Source organism: Gastrolobium bilobum, unplaced genomic scaffold (assembly GCF_033153095.1).
Source record: "Gastrolobium bilobum isolate Gb01-03AN ecotype WA unplaced genomic scaffold, APGP_CSIRO_Gbil_v1 utg11741, whole genome shotgun sequence".
Classification (NCBI taxonomy): domain Eukaryota; kingdom Viridiplantae; phylum Streptophyta; class Magnoliopsida; order Fabales; family Fabaceae; genus Gastrolobium; species Gastrolobium bilobum.
Window position 1 is genome coordinate 4252 of NW_026895507.1, and position 12125 is coordinate 16376.

General features: G+C 30.7%; 1 protein-coding gene and 1 long non-coding RNA gene across 3 annotated transcripts; one reads left to right on the top strand and one right to left on the bottom strand.

Annotated features, from left to right (window-relative positions):
• The first annotated feature begins 396 nt into the window (after nt 1–396).
• LOC133314497 (peroxidase 3-like) lies at nt 397–1877 on the top strand. Of its 2 annotated transcripts, none has more exons than XM_061515989.1 (4): nt 397–606; nt 758–949; nt 1087–1252; nt 1406–1877. In XM_061515989.1, the coding sequence occupies exons 1-4, from the start codon at nt 397–399 to the stop codon at nt 1810–1812; spliced, it is 975 nt and encodes a 324-aa protein (XP_061371973.1). In that variant the 3' UTR covers nt 1813–1877. The 2 variants fall into 2 exon arrangements, with proteins under 2 accessions (XP_061371973.1, XP_061371978.1); XM_061515994.1 differs by having other exon boundaries at nt 758–943.
• Nucleotides 1878–2877: 1000 nt separating this feature from the next.
• Nucleotides 2878–6476, bottom strand: LOC133314628 (uncharacterized). The gene is made up of 3 exons (XR_009751979.1): nt 6369–6476; nt 3975–4052; nt 2878–3643 (listed from the first exon to the last, which is right to left on the bottom strand). It is a non-coding gene; the product is annotated as an uncharacterized LOC133314628 (long non-coding RNA).
• Nucleotides 6477–12125: the final 5649 nt, after the last annotated feature.

The following is a 12125-nucleotide window of genomic DNA, read 5'->3' on the forward strand; positions in this document are numbered from 1 at the left end:
AGTTATGTATGAATCTTTCCACTTATATGATGCTCACTTATTCAATTCTTAACTAATGTGAGACTTCACCCACTCACACGGATTCCTCACCACTTTCACCCCTAGGTGTATGGATACTTCCACTTATATGATGCTTACTCATTCCGTTTTTAACCAATATAAGACTTCACTCACTCACACTTGGATTAATTAACAATATTTATTGCCGAACCTATTCAAAAGGCAAAAGTTAATTAGAAATTAATCTCTCCCACGCCATAAAGGATACTTAATACTAATCTGAATTCACCTTAGAAAGATGCCATATGTTGCCTATAAAAGGGAGAGATGTCCTCGTAGTCAAGCATTCCATTTAAGACTGCAATAGGAAAGTGACGCAAGACTTTCATTTTGAAAATGAAGATCACGTTTTTCCTAGTAGCTTGTGTGGTACATTTGTGTTTCCTTGGTGTTTGTCAAGGAGGCAGCCTCAGAAAGGAGTTCTACCGGCATTCCTGCCCTCAAGCCGAGGACATCATAAACAACAAAACCCAGCAGCATGTCTCTGCCAATCCCAATTTGCCCGCCAAGTTGCTTAGAATGCATTTTCATGACTGTTTTGTCAGGGTACGTATTTTCATTCATATTCCAATATCTTTTTACTAGTTATGTTTTCTTTTTATAAATTTTTTATTGCCATTTCCACATGCAAAAATGAGCAACTTGTTCTGGAGCTACTTAACAATATATATGCGTAACATGGTTGCAAATATTACAGGGTTGTGATGGCTCGGTTCTGTTGAACTCCACTGCAAATAATACTGCAGAGAAGGATGCAATTCCTAATTTAACATTGTCTGGCTTTGATGTCATTGATGATATTAAAGCTGCGGTGGAAGCAACATGTCCCCAAACTGTATCCTGTGCTGACATTGTGGCATTGGCAGCTAGGGACGCTGTTTCTGTCCAAGTAAGCTTACCATTTATATTCTTCTAAACAATTAATGCCTGCTGATTATACAACAAAGTTAACAGACATATCACATATATAATCTAATGTTGTTAATTAATTAGTTTATGCATGTACCTGATCGATTAAATTTTCAGTTCAATAAAACAATGTGGGAAGTGCTGACTGGTAGAAGAGATGGCACAGTATCAAACAGTAGCGAAGCCTTGGCCAACATCCCACGACCTACCTTCAACTTCACCCAACTCAAACAAAGCTTTGCTAGTAAAGATCTCAATGTGCACGATCTGGTTGTATTATCAGGTACATTTAAATATAAATCGTATTACTCGTCTTAACATTGATGTAAATCCTGAATAATAACATTATATATATGGATGCAAGGAATTACAGATCATATTCGTAGTAAGTAATACAATAATATATTAATAACTTGAATATATATTACAAATGTAGGAGCACACACAATTGGAATAGGTCATTGCAGCTCGTTCAGTAACAGGCTTTATAATTTCACGGGAAAGGGTGATCAAGACCCTTCATTAAATACCACTTATGCTGCATTTTTGAAGACTAAATGCCAGAGCCTGAGTGACACAACAACAACGGTAGAAATGGATCCTGGCAGCTCTACCAATTTCGATAGTGACTATTATCCAAACCTTCTACAGAAAAAGGGTCTGTTCCAATCAGATGCTGCCCTTCTAACAAAAGATGAGTCAACAGATATTGCTAAAGAATTGGTTAAACAAAACAAGTTCTTCACAGAGTTCGCGCAGTCAATGAAGAGGATGGGAGCCATTCAGGTCCTCACAGGCTCCGCTGGGGAAATTCGAATTAAGTGTTCGGTTGTCAACTCATAAATAATTAAGACCTGTTCTATGGTTTCAGTTTCCTTTTTTCTATTGTATCTTTTAATTGTTGTAAATTGGTAATGTGGGGTTGTGAAATCTTTGAGTTGCAAATTTTGTTCGGTGGTGTTAAATTATCTTCAAACTCGAATAAAGGCTGTGTTTTTATTGATACGACCTTCTCCTCTTGCTGTATAATATTATGATGTATGGGCGCACGAGTGGAATTTGGAAAGCATCATGTGCCGGCAAACATGTGGCATAAATCTTGGTCTGGTTTAAATCGTTACGTTATTACAATTAATTAGTTAATATGACATATTTAATTGTTATTTATAGGTCAATCATTAATTTTTTTCCAATAATTAAGAAATCAGATTAAAATTATTTATAAAGTTTTATAACTATATTATGAGTTATTTTTTCTAATGTTACTTTAAAAAAACTGTCTCATATTCACTGAAACGACGTCATTTAGGGGTAAAAATTATAATGTAATTGTGATTTTAATTTATTTCAAGATTATAATAATCTCTATCATTCTAATTTTTTAATCTTTAAACTGCAAAACAATGTCGTTTTGATGAACATTAAATAAATTTTTTTAAAATAACATTAGATACTTTATTCTCATATATTATATATCAATATAGTGAAAATTATAATGAACACACCGGTCCAACCAGTTCATCCGAAATTTGAATCCCCAACTCTCAAATCGAATACAACCGTTATCAATTCGGCACCAATTTTTTTAGTTAAAACAGCCACTAATAAAGATCAAACTAGGGACACATTATTTGATGTACTTTCAACACTTGCCACTATATCAACTCTACTTATTAGTTATAATGCTTATAAACTCAATTCAATCGGTTCAACCATATGTACTTGTTACATCGGTGACTCATTAATCCATTACCCTGAATAAGTTAAAGACCAGTTCGTATTTAATAATATTGATATATATTATTTATTCAATCACTCTGCATTATAGTGTTTTTTAATGAATTTCTATTATTAATTAATATATAATTAAAAAGAGTTTCTTGTTACTTTTGATGATGAGTGATGTGGTTATTACTTATTAATATTCCATTTTACCAAGTCTCGTTTACATTCAATGTATTGTTGTAAAGTATATTTTAATATTAGTCTTTTTCCATTTTCTGTTTTCTTTACTCGAAGGGGATAACTAGGCTGTAGTGCAGTTTTCAATTAAAATTTTAAGGCTAAATTACAATTTACCCTCTTATACTTTAGTAGCGTTTTAAAATACCCTCTTGTATTTTCAATTAAACTAATTTACCTACTTGTACTTTCAACAATTAACTACATCCGTTAAAATTTCATCCACTTCCATTAGCATATCACGTGACCTAATCCTTCACACCTCATCCTCAATCCATTTCTCCCAATATTGCGGGTTTTCGAAGAAGAAAATAAGCAAGGCAATGCATCTAAACTTATCAATCTTCAACAACGTCATTGCTTTCCTAGTCTATCAGCTTCAGAGGAGATGGGAGTCAACTAGATCAGCCAATTAACGAAGTAATCACTTCATTACGATGGCGTCTGTCGAATCTCCCCATGGTGATGCCAACATTCATAACCCTCCATGAAGCCCTTGCGACACAGATGCACCCTGACGTGGTCCGTACTTTGAAATTTCATACACTTACACTTCACACATGGACAACTGATATCCTTACTTTGTGGTACTCTTCTCTCCCAAGCAAACTGGATGAACGTTTCCAAACCCTCAAGGAAGGCTCGAGTTAATTGCCTTCTATCATTGATACGATTGTACATCCAACTCCTATCATTGCCGCTTTCCATACTCCTGATTTTGTTAAATTTAAAGAGAATTATGCATTCAATTCATGAAAATATTATGCCACAAAAAATAAGTAGCCAATACACTTCCAACAAACATCAAGCAATTGCCACTTAATGAAGTAAGTGGAAAACAAACACATGCATTTATCATGGGACAATTGCAACAAGCAACCAGAGAATTAGGATAGTACACCAGAAGATGGGGACATGCACATGCATTTAGAGGGAACATCCAAAGAATGGGAAAGTACACAAGAAGATAGGGACATATTACAGAACATGGGATAACATATATAAAAACATGCAATTACATCAAAACATATGTAATTTGTTACCTCAAACGATAGATGAAGATATGAAAGAAACGCCGGTGTGAATCATACACGAGAGAATGTCAATAAAAAGATATCCAACTGCGCAAAAAGAACCAACCATTAGCATTCATAGTACTTATGTATCGTAGTGTGTCTTTTTTTATTTAAATAAAAATAAAATAAACAAATTTTTTTTATTTTTTTTAAGTTATATATATATTTTGATATTTAAAAAAATCACCTATTATATTATTATAAAATATTATGTAAAATCAGTTATGGTCCTGTGCTTGGAAATTGCAAAATAAGTACCATGCATTATGTAAAAGAAAACAACAAACATTTAGATAACTCCCCTTTTCATGAAAAATCAGACATGTTCGCCATCCAGTAGTGCAGGCACAACATTGATTGTAAAAGAATCGGATGCATGCTACCCAAAAAAAGAAAAAGAACTGAATGCAACATTTTTTTGGTGAATGAATGGGACAAGCAGCCTACAAAAAATACAGAAGAACTACACTTCATCAGCTCGGGTCATAGGGACCCGGAAAGCATCAGTAGAAAGCAGATAGCTTACTGGGATTTTGTGACAATAATAGACTTCGGGATCAGTTTATACCAAACACTTGACTACAGCATTGCAAACTTTGTGTTATACCATTGCCCTTGCATATCACAATGAAAGTGTGCGTGTTTGATTTCTTGACAAAAGATTCATATAGAAGGAATATCGTAAGAAATAAAGACAATAATGGAACCACCCAGACATAAATTGAGTGAATTTTAGATATTTTTTGCTCACTTAAAACTGGGTAATTGGCAACTTAACTTCATTGCCCTAAACAAGATTTCATTTCCATAAAGAAGTCAATAAAATGGATTCCAGTTGTGATACTAATAGCAAGTTAGCAACTGTGCCTTTTTCCAGTTGTACTTGTATTAGGCACAAACAGATAATCAAACTCCACAGAACATCCCAAATCAGAACCTTGCAGCCAGAAGAACACTATCTCTTACATAACCCCGACCTCAAGTTAACAATCACCAAGCAAATCACTAGATCAAGATCCACGTTAAGATATCTATGAGAAACCTAAAATGTTTCCATAGTACCAGCAATCAAAGGATCCATTGGCACAATTAATACGCTGACCAGCGCAATAATATTAAAAACATAGAAGTTTAGGTAAGTCCTTTTCTAGATTTTCTTATTCCTTGATCCTTCATTCCTTCTTGTATTTTTTTAACTTATAACTAGCTAACCCGAGAGGGGAAGAGAGACAGAGTAAATTAGGCAAGTTAGAAGGAAATCAGAAAGATATTATTTTGTTTCAGACTTCAGAGTCGAAGTTTCAGTGCCATCATGCTAGAATACACTCCAAGGTTTGCCATGAGAACAAATCAAAATGAACATTTGACCTAATAAGAAAAAAAGAGAACTGAATATTGACTCAGATTTCCAATTCCAGAGGAGCATCTGAAGCTAAAACTGATATTCAGCAAATGGCACGGAAAAGTTGTTGAAGAAGTGAGATACCATGAAAGCATGAAATTTAAGATATATACCATCCACTCCAAGTAGTTGAAAGGACTAAAGATGTGATTTTGCATGGTTTGACCTTAGTGAACAAATAATTATTATCATGCTTTTGACTTTTGATCATACTTTCGCAAAAAATTCTCTCTAATGCGTAGTCTGTAGAAAATGCTGAAGTATACAAATCAATCCACGTGACTTACAAGTGTCTGCTTAAATCCAAGTTTTCTACCTTTGCATTAACACCCAGTACTAAACAGCAAAATTAGCTTAAATAACATCTCAAATAGGCTTATTTACTACACAGAGATCAAGCAATTTTAAATGATTAAATTGAAAATAAGAATGGGGTAAGTTTAGACTACTAAAGAATGACACATCATTATGGAGGCAAGCTTCATAAGTCTACATAATTTAGTTTATACATCATAAAATACCAAGGTAATCATCATTACACAGTAGTGTCTTATTATCAATACTAAACTCAAATAAACAGTAACTCGTTTTTAAAAAGAAAGCAACTATACTTCGCTAAGCCATTGGAACCTAGTTAACCATACAATACAAAGAGAAGTAACATTCTTAAAATCCTCGAGAACTATCCAAACAGACTCCTGTTCCTTTTATTGACAAAAAAGCACAAATAATATAACAGACTCCTGTTTCTTTTATTGACAAAAAAGCATAAATAAATTCATGTCATTCCCAACTTAAAAGGATTTCACATCTGACTAAATATTCATCAAAATCAAAACAAATAATCACACTTTCCAGTACTAAAACTACAAGGGTTTTTAAGAAACAGGCACAGTCACAGTTCAAATCAAAATTAAAAAGAGAAAAATAAACACAGGCTTCACCAATAAAAAAATTACCTTCACCCTAAAGGTTAGGGTTTTAGCGAGATACAAGCGCCAGTGGACAAAATCGACCCAAAGGGTTTTGTGAAAAGGTATTAAGTTGTGGGAAAAGGGAAAGTGAAAAACACGGAGGTAACAGAAGCGGGTAAACCAAAAGTTGTATTATATACAGCGCTCTGAGGGCCGTTTGGATGGATTTTTTTTTTTTTTACAAAAGTTATTTTTTTTTTTTTGAAAAAAAGTACATCTTAGTTTTAGTTCATTTTGATTTATGCTTTTAAAAAAAATAAAAGTCACAAAAAAAATTAAAAATCTACTCTTTTTGAAAGTTAAAAATTTTAACTTCTAAAAAAAGTAAAAGTCAAAAGTCAAATATTTTTTTTTAAAAACTAAATATTTTTATAAAAATATAAATAGCTTTAACTTTTATAAAAAGAACTTCTAAAATAAGGAAAAGATAAAAATTACTTTTTTAGATGGGGAAACAAACTGACTCTAAATATGATAATGATATGGAAATAAAAAGTAAAAACTTGGGTACTATAAATTTTAAGTTTGCTCCTATCATTTTCAAATTTATTGCGTATTAACATCAGGTCTATTTTTTATAGGACCATCTAGAGAGAAGCGTGCAGGGTAAATATGTCGCATTCAATTTTTATTTTATATTTTATTTTCGTTGGTTTGTGTTACTGAGTAGAAGAAATTCAAAAATAAAAATATGTGCAAGTATATAGAAATTAAAAAAAAAATTGCGAAAATGAAATGTCAAATAGGATCATTTCGTTTAATATAAAAAAGTAATGTGTCGTTTATTCAACTTAAAAATTAGATGATTAGAATCAGTAGATAGGTTGCCATGGACAAAGTCTAAAATAATAGACAATTAATTTCAAAGTGATTTTTTTACATTTTATAATTTAATTAAAAATATTTTTTTAATAAATAAAGTTTAATGTCAAATTTTAATGATTTATTATTTAGTTTCTTTTATTAGTTTTTATGTTGGTTTAAAATTTTATTTAAAATTTTCTAAATTTGTATTAATTTATTATTTTATATACTATATAATAATAAGTTTTAAATGTTTGAGTATTATCAGTCAAATAATTACAGATGCACCATTAATATGAACGACTTGTTCCATTTTTTAATTATTAATTTTTTGGAGTCACTGACCCATTGTTCAAAGAGATGCCCATTTGGGTTGTGAACTGAAAGGAAAAGAAAGCAACTTTACGGTATGGAATTGAAAACTATGCATGAAGACGAAGAAACAATGGTGTGTGAAGTGAAGAAGAAACTATGTATGAATTTAAAATTATTAATTTTAATTTTAGTGCAGGAAGAAAGAATATCCTATGTACACAACTGATGTATACGAATTGTGGGAGTAAACTTTTGGTACAACGATGTACCAAATTTGGTATTTCCGTTTATTAAAGTCGCTAATTTAAATTTTTTTTCACTTTAGCTTTTGTTTTTTTATATTTTTCTTTATATTGTTTTAAACTTTCTCCATTTCGTACCAGCAATGTATCGAATTTAGTAAATAAATATACCAGTTCAGTACATCTGTAATATTAAAAACATTTTCGAATTCAGGGTAAATTATAATTTATTTTAAAAAATAAAAAAATCACTTAATGGAGTACATCATCATTTGAAATATTAAATCACTTTTTATTATCTTAAATTCATGGAGTTTTGCGTTATTTCTTTTTCACTTAATGGACAAAACTCATTATATCTCCTATTAACATATTTAATAGATAAATATCAATATATTAGTTGAATATAATCTGCATATGAAAAAAATACTGGTAGTGGTTTTTTCTTCTTCTACAGATTATAGTGTTCTTTCTAAAGTTAATAAATTTACAGTGCAAAATATTAGAGCTGATATATTAAATTGAGTAAAGTTTTTTATTTGGTCCATAACAAAAAATACGATCCTCACTTTAGTCTCTTACAAAAAAAATTAGTCTCCTGATTTCTATGAAATTCAAAGTGAACTTATTTTAGTCCTTTTGAGGGACTAATGCGGATCATTTTTGAATTTGAGAGGGACCACGATTTAAATTAAATGGATCCACTTTAAATTTTTTAGGGACCTGGGGACTAACTTCTTTTGTAAAGGACTAAATTGGGAACTGCGTTTTTTTTAAGGACCAGAAAGGAGCTTTACTCTATTAAATTGATTAAATAAAAAATTTATGCATAACATTTATGTGTATGATGCATAATAATGTAGGGTTTATTTATATTTTATTTTATTTTATTTGGGAGACTAATGTGGGTGGGTCTTCTTTGAATTTCAGAGGGACCGTGATTTGACTAATTGAATCTATTTTGAATTTCAAAGGAAAGATAAGTCGATTTTTTTCTTCTAAGAAATTAAAATGGGTCCCGTGATTTTTGTTTTGCGATGCAAAAGGTACTTTACTAATTTTTATTAGTTTAAATTCATTTTAATTATAATAATTTCATTAAAATTACTCTTTCATCCTTTTTAATCTAGTTTAAATTCATTTTAATTATAATAATTTCATTAAAATTACTCTTTCATCCTTTTTAATCTATTACTTAAAATATTTTTGTAGATTTATTTTTTAAAATAAAGCATTTCAAAATTCTTCTAAGGAAAGTAATCTAAAGTTTTTATATTTTTATATGAAATACAAATTATTATTAATTGAGAAAAATAAAAAAACATGTAACATCAACTAATTATATAAATTCAAATATATTATATTTGAATAAAAATTAGATTTAAATTTAGCTTTATCAATTAACTTTTCATCATTCTAATTGCCCCGACCCATCATTCGATTTCAATGCGTTGTGTCTTCGAAGGAACATTTACTCAATTATATATTCTATTCTGGTTGAACCAATGTATTGAAGACCAGAACCATCATATACTGATTGGGGTATTGGATGAGTGGCTTAGAAGTCCAATCGGGTGTGTCACTGATTGAAAAGCTTGATTTAAATTTATACAAAAGTATGTAATAAATATAACAATACTAATAAAACAAATATCACAAGAAATTCAATGGTATCATCGTTGATGTCATTCAATTTCTCCAATGTGTAATGTATTCAAATCTTGTTAGCTACCATTATGATAAAAGATTGTTTGCAATGCTGGAAAAATATTCTCTCATGTTGTAGAAAAATTATTTTCTCCTATTAGAGACCCTTCGATTTTCGTACAATATTTTTTTTAAACAGATGTAGGCCCCACACAATATGTATCTATAGCATGAAAATGTACATGCGTCAAAAGAGAAAATATGTACAAAATATGTACAGACCATATATAGTATAATGGATCAAACATCATGATCCTAAAATTGAATAAAATGCGAAAAGGTGAACAACACAATTAACAATTCCATACCTCAACAAAATTAACACAACTCAAATACTCTTCTTTAGCTCAAACGAGCACAATCACTAACTTTTACACAAAAACAACCTATGGCAAATGTAAAGGTGATCAACAATTCCTACAACACAAGGAACAATGACTCGATTTCGTCAATTGCAGCTCAAGTTATGATTTTCTCAAGTTGTTCTCTCTTCCTCCCATGGCTTCCATGAAATGAGAAAGAAGATGGCTGATGGTGTTTTATGTTTTTACTGATCTATTGTCCATGCTTTGTCCATACTCATTTATTCCAAAAGTAACTTTATGGCGTTCTCAACCTAGGAATAGTAGTCGTTACCACACCGGGAACGACTACTATTCATCAAATCTAATCTAATTTTATTTTTCTGAGCTCATTTACATTTATTTTTATTCCATAAGGAACAATTTTAGCAATTCACAATTGGGTTTCTGCACCTTTTTTTAAAATACATTGTGAATCACTAATTGTGCACTGTTCGCATGCAAATCCGTAAAACTTCTAAACTTATTACTTTTGGTGTAGACATGACTTGTTTCGCATACATTGGACTTTCATGTACTCATCACATAATTTATTTATTTCTGGACTCTACCGGTTGCTTAAACAGTGGTAGAAAATACTCGGCAGAAAACACTATTTATGATAATTTTGCGAAAAGTGCCAGACTATACAAAATCACATTCAAAACACATGTTTGACATCTAAATCCTCAAATTAAATATCTATAATAAAGATTTACTTGTGAGGTTCATTATAGATTTAGGGACATAATATTTTCAATTTCTGCAATCAGTCTTTAATTCTTTTACTGATAGGAATGCAATATTATTCGTCCCAATAAAGGACGGAATTAGGGACGAATAGTAAAAATTGATGATATATTTCATCCCCAATGTTGAAAAATGGAGTCATTTTTAAAAATTTAATGTTGAAAAACGCGAAATTTTAATGCATACCCAAAAGCCATCGCAAAACCCATCGCAATTTACAATGGAAATGGATTTCGCCGCAAAAAATAGTCATTTTTAATGTTGAAAAATGCAAAATTTTAATGCATACCCGAAAGCCATCGCAAAAGCCATCGCAGTTTACGATGGAAATGGATTCCATTGCAAAAAATAGAGGCATTTTTAAATTTTTAATGTTAAAAAATACAAAATTTTAGTGCATACCTGAAAGCCATCGCAAAACCTGTCACAGTCTGCGATGGAAAATAATTCTATCGCAAAAAATGGAGTAATTTTTAAATTTTCAATGTTGAAAAACGCAAAATTTTAATGCACACTCGAAAGCCATCGCAAAACCCATCGCAATTTGCAATGGAATACTTTTCCATCGCAAAAAGTGGATAATCCTTTTCCGTAAATACTCCTCATTTATTATCGGAGGGACAATTTTTGCACACCAAATTTTTTGCTATTATTGAGCTGGAATATGCATCTACAGTGACTTTCATATTGAATTTAGATCTATACTTATGTCCTACTAGATTATTGTTACATCGACATACTATATTTTAAAGGGAAACTGACTCTAATCAATCGCACAAACAGTTCATATTAGTAGGCTTAATAGTTGGAATTTGGAGTAGTATATTCCAATGTTGATAAAATCGGGTCGATTCGACAGGTGGATTCGGGAATCGGTAAACTTATTATATAATCGATTCGGTTGAAGCAGCGGACTGGCCATGCATCAGAATCGGTGCGATCCGATCCAAAAAAAAAAATTCCACAATTTTTTTTTCAAAAAAAATAATAATAATGGACATATTTGAATATTTTTTGCTTATTGATTTACATAAGTTATATACCTACAACACTAATATTATCTCAATTATGCACTATGCAGAAAATTTTAATTTTATTTATAGTTAGAGATGTCGTTTACTGAACCTGAAGTCTCATATCACGATCATCATATTTTTGTTTTATCCTTTATTGGATAATAATATGTGATTTTTTATTTTTTATATTAAAATATTTGAAATTTGTATCATTTTTTATATAATTGAGTATGTTTATAATTTTTTAATATAAATTATATGATTACACATAATTACCGGGTAATGCGATTGAACCAATGACCCACTGGTTGAACCAATGACCCAATGACTCAGTAACTCGACCGGGTCAATGAACGGGCTGATTTTAATAACATTGGTACTATATTCAACTTAGCTACACTAAATTCATTTAATTCTTTTTCTTAAATATTGATTTTTTAAAAGTGTATTTTTTATATATAAGAAGATAAAGAATACAAATAATATTTTATTACTTATTCCAATTACTTAAAAAATATCAAATATGCACTTAATTAACAAAATCGAATAAATATTACCAAATCTATT